This window comes from Syngnathus floridae, chromosome 11 (assembly GCF_059516105.1).
Source record: "Syngnathus floridae isolate MCC-2025c chromosome 11, RoL_Sflo_1.0, whole genome shotgun sequence".
NCBI lineage: Eukaryota > Metazoa > Chordata > Actinopteri > Syngnathiformes > Syngnathidae > Syngnathus > Syngnathus floridae.
Window position 1 is genome coordinate 10167719 of NC_142423.1, and position 13960 is coordinate 10181678.

Sequence of the window (13960 nt, forward strand, 5' to 3'; positions counted from 1 at the left end):
AGTTTGTAATAGGAGTGAATTATGTGGTGGTCATCAGGCCGTAGGTTGTCTTAACAATCATAGTTGTGTGATTATCTACGCAATTACACAAGTCTTTGGTTGCGTAGGTATTTTAAACAGGGGGATAAATAAACGTCCAAGGATAATAGTCGCATTGCATCATACACGCGTGTCAAAGAGTTTATCTACTAAGTTCTAGGACAGTTTTGGTAACAAAGCGTCACGTAAACAAGACGTTCACACCCCATAACCCGGTGCGCGCCAGGCAAATCTAAAGCCGTGCGCGTTCACGTGGTGGCGGCGGCGCGCGCGCACGGCCCCCTCATAGCAACAGCGGCGAGCAGCGAATCGCGAGCTCAAACACTTGTCTCCAGGACCGGCTTACAGCACCGGCAACGCGTCACGGCTCGGGTGGCTGTTGCTGAGTAGTTCGGCACACTTGGACCGCCACAACCCCACCACGCCCACCCCCAATCCGACGTTCCCTCCACCTCCACCCAGCTGTCTGTTGACTTTGTCAGGATGGGCTCTTTTATTAGCGAGACCTTGTTTACAACTCGGGTTGCATCATTTTCATTTGCTTAACAGTCACACATGATGTTTACTTCATTCATTATTCTACCACGTGGCATCCAAGTCAAAGGGACACTTGATTAAGTACGATCTAATAAGAAAATCTATTTTAAGAAGTCATTTGATCTCATAAGCGTTGTCAGTGAATCTTAGGAAGACCTTTTTGCAATATTTTGTTGACCCGCTTACAAAACCTCTAAAGTTTAACTAAATTAAATAATTGGTCCAAGTCATTTTAAAACCTTGTTTTAAGAAATACTGCTTCATTCCAAAATACCACTTTGTGAGAAAACTAACAAAGTTAAACACAGTTGTGCCAAAACTCAGTTTTAAGGTCAAACGCTTGACAAAACCTTACGTGTGAAGTTGTAACATTCTAACATGCCATACGTCCAAAAACTTTCAGGTGATTACAGTATAACAGAAAACCATCTTGTGGAAAATCAGAAGTTGAATGATCCGTTCAAGGATTAAACGGTTATAAAACATTGTTTCAAGTATTGTTGTGATAGTCAATGCATAAAAGTATAATTCTTTTTTTGGTTGTTGTTTTATTTTAAGTTGAAACATTTTCAAAATAAGTGTAGTATTATATCATTAGAATAAAAATAAAGTGAAAGACACTGCCATGGACCCTCCGAAGTTGAGCGGTGTTTGATGGGTATTGTTCTGATCAGTTCGAGGTTTTCCTGCATTGCAGCAAGTTTCCTATTTCCATCCGAGCACCACCACTGCCTTGGTCAAGACTTGCGCCACACCCAGTCAGCTCACTCCACTATACACACCCACACGCGCATAGATAAACACACGCACGCAAGGCAGCTGTCGGAAAGCATCCCGGCTTAAACGCGAGACGTAGAGATACAGCTGCTAATGTGTTGATAGAATAAAGCTTAAAATCTAACATAGTCTCACAAAGTAAGAGCTGTTCTTTTCATTTGTATTTATTTATCTTGCATGTTGGAAAGCAAGAACATAAAAAAAATAGCAGTTTTAAAAATAATGAGATCTTACCAATTTACTTTCAAAGCATTTTTAAAAAGTAAGTATGGTGACCAAGATGTACAATTTAATTATTTTGGGATTCCACAAGGTTACATTTTATGGCCCTTGTCAAGAAGGCACGGCATTTTTTAATGTATGTCTTTCAAAAACATTTGAATGTGGATTTATGATATAATGCCATTGTTAATTAATTAGAGCCTGGTAAGTGCAAAGCTTTCATTTAGTCTTTTTAGTATATTTTTTGGGGGATTAAAGTATAAAACGTTTAACTTTGCTTGCTTTTCGAAAACATGCATTGCATGCATTTGATTAGAAAATTGTGTAAAGGTAGCATTAATATTGGTTTTAAGGAGACAGTCTGAACAATGTCGCATTGTGAAGTGACCGATTACTGACGCCCACTCCTCAACGAGCTTCATTCAACGTCATTATCATCAGTCTTCCTTCTCCTCTTAAACTTGACAGTAACAGTGCTGTGTTGTGTGATTTAATTGAGTGCAGATGGCCGCTGTTGTGCACTGAGGACACGCCCTTCTTTTGCTACACCGGCTGTGGAATATCCAGTAGGTTTGACTTTCCTTTATCAAAACAAGCTATTTAAAAAAACCAAAACGTTATGTATGGATGTTTTTCCTTCCTACATGCTTTGTGTCCTTTCCACAGTGCTATGCTGCCACCTACCGGTTCCCGGCAAGTATAACAGCTGAAAGAAATGCAAACTACATAAACAGCCGAGTTCATGTTTTATTGATCATATTCTGTGACAATACAGTTGAAGTTTAGACAATGGTAAAGCAGATTAACGTGTGTGCCTCCCAGTCGTAATATAAATACAAGTGAGTGACTGAACGCAAGCAAACAAATAAGGTAATGTAGGCATATTTACAGTTTTCCTTCAGAGGCCACAGTTTATTGTACATGTCTAAGGTATCCTTCCAACTTTACTGTGAGCCATTTCATTGGACAATATGAATCCAGTCTCGTGTTGAATCTCCAATTCTATTAGCAATCATACACTACAGTCAATTCAATAACCTTGAAGAATTTTGGTCTTATTTTGTCAATCTTTCCCAACATTCCACTTAGTGAAGAAGGCATAGGTGGAGGAAGAGAGCAGTAGGAGGAAGGGAGGTTAGGGGGCCAAGCGTCAATGTGGAAGTCTCATTTGTCCATGTCCAAACGCTTTGTTTTCTTGTATTTGTTTTGTCCAGGTTTATTTATTTGGACACCTTTTTCATCCTCTGGTCGAGCGTGGAGAAGTTCTCCTCTATGGCCACCAGGTTTTCCTTCATCGTTTGCTGGACCTGACACGAGTAAATATGGGGAAGATGTATTTGAGGTGAATTTTTTTTTTTGATCTGACAGGATAATTGTACCATGAATACTCAAAGTTACACCGTCTTCCTAATTCTGATGGGTGCATGTGGCTGATGAACCTTACCTGTGTCAGCAGGGTATTGTTATCCTTCAGAGAGTTGTTGATCATCTGTTGAGTGGTGTCCAGATGTGTGAGAAGTTGGCCAAACTGCATAGCTGTGAGACACACAGACACAAACGGTTCACCTTAAATTCATCCTGAAAGGAGTTATATTGTGGAACTTTTGAACGGCTTGCGTACAAATACAATGGTGTCATGTGATCCATTTCCATTGAAATAAATCAGCTCAAGACTTGCATGAAAAATCCATGATGACAAAATAGCAACGTCAAATCTACTCCCGCTCTGATGAATATTAAAGAAGATGTGATATAATCATCCCGTTCTCAAGTGTTACACTCCGTTTACACACCATGACGAGATTCCTTCGCGTTTCCAACCATTCGTTCCTCCCCCGCTAACCTAAATACACCCTCGTCAGTGAGCTCCCACGGGGTAACGAGGTTCCGAGCAACACTACGTCGGCTTGTAGGCAATATTGCACGTCTTGTTGAGTCTTGCGAGTTTATCACCTTGCTCATGTAGCTCCTTGACTGTCACCAGCCTCTGGACCACCTGAGGTACGGAGGTGGACATGGCCTCCCACTTCTGCACCGCATCATACAACTGCGACAGCTGCACAGATATGAAAGCTTAACAAAACAACACGAAAACCTTGACATACATGCGAGTAAAGTGAAAGTGAAGCACTGTAAAACCTTGTTTTGTGTGTCGGCGTCCTCAATGGCTGTTTTGTGTTTGGCGATCTCGTTCATCTTCCCAAGCACACTCTAAAATGCAGAAATCCATCGTGTCACGTCCATATGAAACATCCTTATATGAAAAAATATTAAAAGGTGGCAAATGTGCATTGACTCCCATTTAACATGAATTATAGAACAGATAAAACAAATACTAAAATGACCTGCCCTCCTATTCACCAAAGTTAGCACACCTACCTGCAGCCTGGCCTCCACTTGATCCAAAGTAGCAGAGTCCAGTGCACTGACCCTGGCCTGGAGGAGTTCCAAAGTATCCTGAAGCAAAAAACACACACTTAATAGGGCAATGGGACAGGAAATGATGTAATCTCTAAAATGTGACCTTGTTCTTTGGCTATAGATTGTGGTGACAACATAATTAAGTAGACGACTCACTGTCAGACTGACTCCTTGCATGCCGGCGTTCAGAGGACCCTGCGGTGGAAGCGCCAAGGACAATGGCGTCGGTTAAACAAGGTCAAATAAATCAAGGTGGGAGCTTATGTTTCCATAGCAACAGGAGCATAAATACACACTGCATATCTTTGGCGTCTGAAGAGAAGGAAGCAGACGAATGTAATTTGTGCCAGTACCTGTTTGTCTGATGCTGAGCCAACAGCCATCTCCAAGTCTGCCAGTCGCTTCTCCAGTTCTGCCATCTACCGAGAGAACCAGGTAGTGCAATTACATCATTTTGATTCCAGCAGTTCAGTGTACGCGCGGTGGCCTGGCTTACTAAGCTACTGTGCTTTAATGATGATGAATAAACATCCTGAACGATATACTGGGGTTCAACAGTACTATATATTTTTTTTTTTTACCTTGGCAGACTCATTGAACTTCTCTTGCTCAGGTCTGCTGTGCAGTTCATAGAGGACCACTCCATCTGGGCCCTTGGTTGCCGCCGGCGCCTTACTATCGCCAGCAGAGCAGCCGCGACTGCCCTTGGCCACTTCGAGCTGTGTGAGCAAGCGCCTGAGGAACGAGATGCAGCCAAATGGTGTAAGGGGGTGGGGGGGGGTGGGGAGGGTGGGGGGGTATTTCCATTTACTTCTAAGATGGCAATGTAAATTTAATTTGTATCTAAATCTGAAAAGCCTGTATTTGTATGAAAAAATCTTGGGCATGAGCACAAAGGAGAAAAATGGTAGCGCCACTTTTTTTTTTTTTTGTAATGACTTCATTCTCCTCCCCCACCAGGCAGCGAGACCAGACCAGCAGGGTGTGGCTCACCTGGCCAGCGCTCCGTCCGGATCCGCTAGATTGATGTGCGCCTGCGGTCCCAGCAGCGAGTCGAGGTGAGCGGAAACTAGATGCTGCTTGAGCTGGGCCGCCTGCTGGGCGAGGACCACTGGGGTCAGGCGCTCTTCTGCATTGCTTTCCTTTGTGACAGCCTGGCGACACAGTCCAGTGTCACATCAATGAGTGGTAAGAACGTTTGTGAGTGTGCGACAGGCTACCTGGATAGTGTCCACCTCCTGACAGAGCTCCTGGATCTCGTTGACCAGGCGCTGGTATTTCTGCTGGGGCGTTTCCTTGATGCCGCAGCCCTCTCCGAGCTGCAGCGCAACACAGCAAGAACACAGAGAATATGGTTGCAAAGCGAGTTTTGCATGGAAAGTCAAGCTGAGGAGGTAAAGCTATGATATTTAAAAAGAGACATGTTTTGTGACGAGCAGACATTCTCGCGATGTCGTTCTAATATTTGATTGAACAATCAAATGAATGCACTCACAATTTCAAATTCTCCAGACTCGTAGCCCACTCTTCTGCTTTTACTGATTCTATCTGAGAAGTCTGTGCAAACAAAAGCAAGGAGACCAAGCGAATGGTGAAAACAAAAATCGAAATCAATTAGTGGACTTTTTTGGCCCGATAATCAAGTTGAAGCTGACCCAGGCCTTTGGTGTTGACATGCTTGTCCTTGAACTTGTCGTAAGCAGCATTGGGGTTGACCACGATTCTCTCCACACTGTCGCTGCACAATTCCTCCTGTTATCGGGGGTAGTAAAATAAGTTAAACCGAATATATATATGTGTGTGTGTGGAGGGTCCTCAGTTTACCAGGGTCCAGACATGTTGCTCAATTTGGCGGCATACGTGATATTTATGGCATTTTTAAAAAGAACATTTATTATAATTATGGCTTCTGCATCACTGACTGGCAGCCATGTAGCTTTGGGTTACGTCTCCAAACTAAAAGTGGACCTTTTAAAACTTTGTAAACCAAGGACCCTCTTTATGTAAAATAGCACAAAAAATGGAAAGTGGTGGGGAAAACTTTCACCACCGCAAGCAAAATCCCTTTAGACATTCCCCTTGAACTTAAAACGACGATCATAAATGAATAACAAAATTAAAATGATGCAGATTAGTGTGTGGCAGGATTTCCTTGGTGATTTCAGTATGATTAAAAAGCAGTGGCCCACTAAAATCTAACTTCAAAACTCATTCTGAAATTATGGCAGACCAAGACGAGACGAGGCGAATGGAACAAGGAAGCGATAGTGTTGACTGGTTGCTAAATATGAGGATGAACTGCAGAGTCAGACAAGACGATATCAAACGAGGCACTCAGAAAGTTACACTGATGAAGGGGCGGGAGCAAGGGGGGGAAGCGGGATGGAGACGAGGAGGGTTAGTCAGGCTCTTACCAGCTCCTTGGGTTTCCAAAGAGAGTTAGAAAGAGCATAAAACAATTGCAGGGTGGGAGAGAGAGACAACACGTATTAATGTGGTTATCACACATGCACCCACACACACACACACAACACACTAAGAGCAGGATCAGCTGACTGGGATCAGGGAAAGAAGATCAGAAAGAAAGCATTGAATGCTTTAGTAACCACCCTGGAATTATCTAGGATGCCTCCAGTTCTTTCTCTCTTCCCCCGGTTGTAACATAAGAGATGGTAGATCCTCTGTCACTCTGCCTGCTCAGGTCACAACTACGACATCATCTCAAAGATTCACTCATGCATTTGCATATTTAACAATTTTGCGAACCTACACGATTTCCACACAATTTGAAACCATTTGTTACATTTCCCTGACAATAAGGGTGTGGATAAAGCGCCATACAAGTGCAGTCCATGAGAGGTGTGTCAGAAAAGTTCCAGGAATCATGCCTCAAAAACTCGGTTTCAAATTCAAACTATTCGTTTTCCCTTAAATGTGGACCACATGATCAATCCCCATGATTCTGCGGCGTTTGCTTCATTCGGCCCATGAGGAAAAGATGAAAACTGTGACAGGACCAACTCGAGCAGTGATTCGGCCCATGAGGAAAAGATGAAAACTGTGACAGGACCAACTCGAGCACTGAAATCTGACAGTTCCGGAAGAATCCTTCCAGGAGTGTATGAAGATTACTTGTTGGACTTCAACTTTGAAAATGTGCCATTTGAGTTTGAAATATCTTTCGTAACACCAGACCTGGAACTTTGTTGACACACCTCATATAGTTGGATATAGTTTGCGGTGAAAAGTACTTGTGTCAAATCGCAAAGAGGCTGATAGTAAGATAAGGCGCTATTAAGATGTGGAGCATGCGGACAAACGCCCATAAACAGCCAAGTTAGTCAGGGCGAGGTTAGCCATGAAGCAGCTGCTCGACAGCATGATAAGTTAGAGAGAGAAAAGGGCTGGAAAGCAATTTTAGTACAAACACTTCTTTCTTTGAACAATCACACACACAGGCAGGCAGTTCATCCTGTCTTTTGGAACAGTTTAAAAATAGCAACATATACATAGTTTAAGTCTCCTAAATCCCTTCAACACATAGGAAAAGTGTGATTATAAAAATCATGCAAGTCAAAGCACAGCATCGAAGCCCACTGGGAGTATAAAACACGGTCAATCTTACTTGTAAAAGCTAGGGTCCGGGGAGAGGTGGATTAAAGTCAAAACAACAGGGGCATTGGGAAGGGGAGACCGACATAGGAGGGAAAATGCCAATTAGCTTCTACCGCTTCAAGTTAGGAATCCAAACATTTGCATTTTTTTTCAAATACACTAACACAACGTGAATGTATTTGAATTTGAATGCACAATGGGGTCACGATGAGCCCATCGCAGCTGACTTGGGTCCATGCTGGACTGGTAGCCAGTCAATAGCAGGGCACATATAATTAATGAGGTGAGAGTATACTCCTTACAACAAATCTAAAAGTCCATTCACACTGGTCCTACCGTTAACATTTAAAATGCAAACCATGCAATCTTTCTAAAAATAAGCACGTGTCCAGTTTATGACGTAATTGGGTTTGACATTGACACACAATAGATTTGTTTTATTATTATACAATAACAAACGACTTACCGACTCGAATTGAGCCTGGTCATCTTCTGGTAGGTCACCCGTCTCGTACACATCCGGCTCATTAAAAGCCTATTTAAGGAACAAAAAAACAACAATTGGAACCGAAATGCACGACTAGCAGCATCTTTTAGCCTGGCCAACGCCCCGGTTTATTCAAACACCATACAACTTAATATACTTCATCTACGGTGGCTTTTAGCGCACCGCACGTAATGCATATAACATGTAAAGGCTTACATAAATGTCAGTTATGTCTAAGTTATAACGCTAGTAAAACAGCTGATCATTGTTAACAAGAGCCAGTCTCTTAGCCGAAACTAGGCTAACCTGCTAAGCAATTGCTACTTACAATTCCTGGTAAATTTGCGTATTTGGGGTCAGCCATTATGCGTGAAAGCAAAACGTGATACCGACAGGACACCAAAGACGACACAAAATGCGATGATAATCGATTAGATCGGTCAAAATGACTGAAAGGTGATCAAGGGGCCAGCCAAGCTGAGCGACTAGCGGTAGTAGACGTCTCGCAGGCTGATGTGGTCGTCGGATTCGGCTGACAGTTTGTGCGCTCGGTTTATGGAAAACCTTCGCCCGTTGGCGGTATTGTTGACGCTCCAGAAAGGGTAAATGACTTGGACAGCTCATGTGGTTAATAAATCAAACGCACAGAAAAGCCTCTATGCGCGTGCGCAGTGTTTAACTTTAGCCAAGACAAAGGAATTGAATTAGCCTTAATATTACATAAATTTGATCACTAGTCATTATCAAAAGTCTAATTCAGCGTATTTTTAACCATTGAAAATAACTGACGTGACATTTTCCCACATATGTTCTAGTTGCAAAAGTAGCCACGCGGTGGCGCTAAAGGTCCAAGCAAAACACGAACCAATCAGTGGAGTCAGTTGCCAGATTGTCGACTTGTCCCTTTTCAGGTTAGGATTCGGTCCATTATAACTCAACAAGGTTGAAGCTTTGAAAATAATAATCCAAAAAATAAATTATTTTATTTACAAAGAAAACACAGTTAAATGCTAGGAAAAAAATGGAGAACAGATCTTTATTTGTAGAAACAGTGGGAATAAACCCTGGCAGAAAAAAGCTGCAGGGTTTGTATTGAGTTTGCTTACATTTCCCAGTGACATATGCTGCATGCACCAAAATATTAGAGACACATGCAGCTCTCCCAACAACAGAAATAACCCGAAAACATTTATTTCCATACTATTATTAGTGGTAAACTTTTCTATCAAATAATACTGCAACAATGACAGTATGGACAATTTAGGGGGGAGCGTGGGGCAAACTGTCAGAGTGCTTCTTCTTCATCTAGTGGTGCTGATGAGAGGATGTCGGATGCCCCGCCCACCCAGAGAGAGAGAGAGAGAGAGAGAGAGAGAGAGAGAGAGAGAGAAAGAGAGAGAAAGAGCGAGAGAGAGAGAGAGAGAGAGAGAGAGAGAGAGAGAGAGAGAGAGAGAGAGAGAGAGAGAGAGAGAGATGCGAGCATGCTGCTTTTGCAGACGCTGTCGACCGTACCAGTTTGTACTGTTTTCCCCCAGTGTAACACGCCGCCATCTGTTCAGCACCAATTTGAGCCTCTGGTTTTTTTTCTTTCTTTCTCTCTTTGTTTAACCCCCTCTTCTTTTTCCCCTCCATGCTTTTGAACGTTAAAAAAAAACACCTCGTAGTATCTAGTCCAATCTAGCAAATGCACTGCCTTGCGTGTGCATAAGCCAGCATCCACTTGGGAACAGGTTGCAAGAAGATTCTTTTATTGTTTTGTCACAAAATTTTGGGACTGTACTTTTTTCCTTTTTTTTTCTCACAACAATGGATGACAGGAATGCAGAATGCAATATCAAGGTGCTGTGTCGTTTTCGTCCACTCAACCGGTCAGAAATCCTGCGTGGAGATAAGTTCATCCCAGTGTTCCAAGGCGAAGACACTGTTCTCCTTGGGGTGAGTTACTAATATGAATATGATTTTTTTTTTCTCCTATTAAACGTGCCTCCTCATTGTCACCATGTCAATTCATCCTAATTACCACTTCTGGCATCTTAAAAGCTTCTGAAGTAGGCATGAATGAATATTCCAATCTGCAAACAAGATGAATGGCGATTTCATGTTTTATATATGTATTTTTTGTTCTGACCATAAGCGAATGCACTTTAAAAGCCTCTCTTTGTGTCAGAATCGATCAAACTCAGGTTACATTGCAACGTTTGGTTGTAAATTATGGGCTGCTGTCAATCTTACAGGAGTCCTGATTATACATGTGGCGGCGTGGGTCCTTTCTGTTCGAGAAGTGCTTTTTAAAAAAAAAAAAAAGATTAACAGCCGTCGACTATGCACCCTGATTTGGAGCAATAGATGGAAAAGCCAGAAAAAAGCTACACACATGTTCAATCATATGTGGTAGATATGCCAGAGGTTGATGGGACTGAGGATTGCCCATGTGACAAGGCAGGCAGCAGGTGGAGGGATTTCGGCAGAGTTTAAATGCAAATGTGGTCATTGTTTGAATGGGTGGTCCAAATCCACACCCATCTGGTGTGTGGATTGAAAGGAAGTGATTGTAGACACTGCAGAAAATTGCCGTCGGCATCCTCACCTACACCCGTCAGCCATACTATTTGGAATCAACAAACACCCATGCATTTTCTATGCAACTCATTTGTGTTGCAGGATTCTATCCTGATGACAGCACGCTTCACCTCAGGCTGTTTGCTACTCACTCATTGTGCACATCCATCCATCTTTTTTTTACCACGTGTCCTCATTAGTCACATGAGAAAAGTCCTAGTTGACTTTTGAGAGAGAAGCGGGGTCCACCATGGACCCAATCAAAGAGTACATTTATCCCTTTGTTTTCCATTGTGCTTGTCCTCATTAGGGTCAGGGGTGGCTGACAGCTGTCCCAGTTAACTTTTGGCAAGAGAAGCACGATGCAGTCTGCAGGTTATCAGGACTTCACATCACACATTCGTCCATCAATACTTATGCCCCCAATTGGTTGTACTGGAGTCAATCCCAGCAGATTTGGCTGGCGTGACTGTTTTGCATTTTTTTTTACTTCTTGATCTCGTTATAACACAAAGAAGAATTTTTTATTCCTAAGTATTCCACTTATTATTATTTTTTTACACTTGCATGCCAATAATGTTAATCTGCATTGTGAATCACTTTCACATGATGCCTTATGTTAATGAAGCATAAAACATTGACATCTTGTTAAATTAGCCAGCTGTGTATTTGTCCATTTGCAGTCTGGATGGGAAATAAGACCACAAAAAGATTTGTTGGTAAATTGACAACACTGAATACTCACAGTTTGATATGTGGAAGTCGCACATAAGAACTTTTTTTTTTAAATGGCATAACTCCATTCTAAGCGTTACTTAAAATAGTGTTAATAAAGTTAATAATAATGGTTTTATCATGGTGACAGACCCTGATACAGATGACTTTCATTTCCTTTTGTTATTTTATTGCTATGTAAAAATCACTCCAAGGCTCCGCTGTAATATTACTTTTGGGGGCGCAAGAGAGATGTGCTTAGTTGTGCAAAAATAAAAACACTACATGTTCCCTTCTGTAGCCTTCAGTATAATTGCAGAGAAAATTTCCAGAGTGCCTTTCATGCAGCTGCCATCAGATTAAATCGGGCACATGCTTATGCTCTGAATAAATTCACATTACAACATATTTTTGGTTCGTTTGGGGGTTTTAAGAAGGTCTTAAGAGAGTGATCTGAGCTGTTGACAGCAGGCTCGGAGGAGATGTGAAGAGGTGTCTTGTTGTTGTGCACGGAGTGGATGGGAGAACATCTTAGGGAAGGATGGGCAGCCTTGGAAAACATGAGGAAGTGGTGATGCTTGACTGATAAGAGACGTACCATTGCAGTTAGTATTTACTGGCATGCTCACAGTGTCGTCTTGACAAATGTTTTTTTTTTTTGGGGTGGTGTCTGATGTAGCGTAGCCAAATATGGTAACCCCACCATGTTTAAAAATTCAACCCTGAAGCCAGTTTCACTTGGCTGTCTTAAAAGTCGGCCATGTTGGTTTGAAGAAGACATTTTAGGGTCATCCTGTACATTCCTGCAGCACTTCACAAAGAAACTTAGACATTTTAAACAGTTGCTACTTAATTTTAAATCCATATAATAAAGAAATTTGTGTCGCATTCTGGTGGTCCGAGGTCATTTTTCATGACACGCCCCCAGCGCACCTGACAATTTGTTGACAGAAAATAAACCTCAATTTGGACCATACAGATAAAGTCGAGTTGAGTTGAATGAGTTATCTACATGTGAATCCATAAGTACTGGATCTATAGGTTGGCTAGCCAATGTTCTGGTAGCTAACATATATGTTGAAGGGATCTATAGGTCTTAAATTTATCTTTTCAATAGCAGGGTTACTAACGTTCCATGGCCTGTTCATGTGACATGATGGCCTCAATACCACCTCAATATCTACTGTGTGTCACATTATGTCAGACTTCAATTCTAGCATTTCTTATTTCCTTCAATAAACCTGCCAGACAAGAGCAGTGACACTATTCCATATGCTACACAAACGGAAAGTCTCATTAGGTCAGCAATGAAAAGAAATGCCATCCGAGTTGTTTGCTTCCCATCTAACCTTTCGCTATGCTGTACTATTGAATATGATTTGACAGTCGCCAACCATGACATTTATTACATATTCCGTCCATGGCGGCAATAGTTCAGTGTGATGAGAGGTGTTCATCATTTTCATATTAAATAAGTATAAGAAACACAACTAAAAGATAGTAGCCTAGATGAAACCACATTTGATTTGAGCAAAACTGACTTAAAATACACTTTATATTTTGTCACCAAACATTTGAACCCACAACTTAGCAGTTATTTGTGCCTTTTGTAGTTATGTCGCAAGTAATTCCGGCCATTTGTTAGGCCCTACCTGTGTGACAGGAAAGGGACTGAATGTGCTTCTATTATTAGTTTAGGTCCTCATGCATGGATGGCATCCTTTCTAATAGCCACACTGCCCTCAGGCTCAGCCTTTGTTTTTTCTGCAATCTGCTTTGTAGCGACACAGCATTATTTCACTGTCTGCAATGATGCGGCATCACACGGGGGACCTTCTTGTAATATGCTGGTAAAAGGAGGTGAGGAGAGATGGGCACCATGCTGAATAAATAATAATGGTTGCTTCTCGATAGTATTTTTTTTTCTACCTGGTGTTGATTTATTGCTATCTCACGCTCGCCGCCATGTGAGTGGCTATACACACTATGAAAATGGATCGCATGCATCACACCTGGAGCAAAACACGACGGCAAGATTTAGGACCGAGATGAGTGTTATTTCCCGCCAGTCTTTTAACTGTCGCTGCTTCTAACCATTCTCTGGTGTCTTTTTGCCGCAAAATGAAGTGATTTGATGGTTCGTTTGCCTGCCAATTGTTGTGGACCCTTATGAATTAATTTCAGAGATGTGCTTGACTTGAGTGTTAGTCAAGTGGCATCATTTTTTTTCGCTCTCTCAGTTTATAATATAAGAAATGCCTTGGTCAACGCTTAACCTTCACTTGTGGTGTGACTCTGGTGGCACTTTTAAAATATAGGTCACCGGCTTTGTAGAAGTTCATCGGCGGTGGCTGTGGACCATTACTTTCTCAATTTAGTGGCTTATTTTTAATGCCCCAGAGGTCCGCCTCGCCTCTTAAAATGGTTCATCCATAAAATCACATTCTCAGATACTGTATGTTTTGTTCTCACGGGTTTAAAAATTTGAGAAAGTGTCAAAATCCTTTTAATAGCATTAACACACTAATGCACGCTAATGTATTAGCAACAGCTGTTCATCCATATTATATCGGGTTAGTCAGAGTTTAT

At 41.9% G+C, this 13960-nt stretch overlaps 2 protein-coding genes and 1 long non-coding RNA gene across 5 annotated transcripts in view; 2 read left to right on the forward strand and 1 right to left on the reverse strand.

Moving 5' to 3' along the window:
* Positions 1 to 1271: 1271 nt before the first annotated feature.
* Positions 1272 to 4419, forward strand: LOC148391010 (uncharacterized). Of its 2 annotated transcripts, XR_015861416.1 has the most exons (4): positions 1272 to 1491; positions 2080 to 2141; positions 2242 to 2917; positions 4118 to 4419. It is a non-coding gene; the product is annotated as an uncharacterized LOC148391010 (long non-coding RNA). The 2 variants fall into 2 exon arrangements; XR_015861415.1 differs by having other exon boundaries at positions 2242 to 4419.
* Positions 2303 to 8639, reverse strand: dctn2 (dynactin 2 (p50)). The gene is made up of 14 exons (XM_088390531.1): positions 8427 to 8639; positions 8078 to 8146; positions 5652 to 5748; positions 5492 to 5553; positions 5217 to 5315; positions 4990 to 5150; positions 4578 to 4731; positions 4350 to 4415; positions 4153 to 4191; positions 3955 to 4032; positions 3715 to 3786; positions 3529 to 3631; positions 3020 to 3111; positions 2303 to 2882 (listed from the first exon to the last, which is right to left on the reverse strand). Exons 1-14 carry the CDS (start codon positions 8460 to 8462, stop codon positions 2796 to 2798), a joined length of 1215 nt encoding a protein of 404 aa, XP_088246657.1. The 5' UTR covers positions 8463 to 8639; the 3' UTR covers positions 2303 to 2795.
* A 962-nt stretch (positions 8640 to 9601) lies between these two features.
* kif5ab (kinesin family member 5A, b) overlaps positions 9602 to 13960 on the forward strand; it is a 42091-nt gene continuing 37732 nt past the window's right edge. For both annotated transcript variants that reach the window (XM_088389692.1, XM_088389693.1), the window contains exon 1: positions 9602 to 10033. In XM_088389692.1, coding sequence (XP_088245818.1) covers positions 9905 to 10033 — 129 coding nt within the window. In that variant the 5' untranslated portion in view covers positions 9602 to 9904. The remainder of the gene's footprint in view (positions 10034 to 13960) is intronic.

What these genes read in the sequence shown, in the direction of transcription:
- dctn2 (XM_088390531.1), bottom strand. Translation starts at nt 8,462, where the DNA reads ATGGCTGACCCCAAATACGCAAATTTACCAGGAATT. An exon ending in GCTCAGCATCAGACAAACAG is followed by an intron (nt 4,192 to 4,349) that starts GTACTGGCACAA and finishes CTTCCACCGCAG; the next exon opens with GGTCCTCTGAACGCCGGCAT. An exon ending in CAAGGAGCTACATGAGCAAG is followed by an intron (nt 3,112 to 3,528) that starts GTGATAAACTCG and finishes TGTGTCTCACAG; the next exon opens with CTATGCAGTTTGGCCAACTT.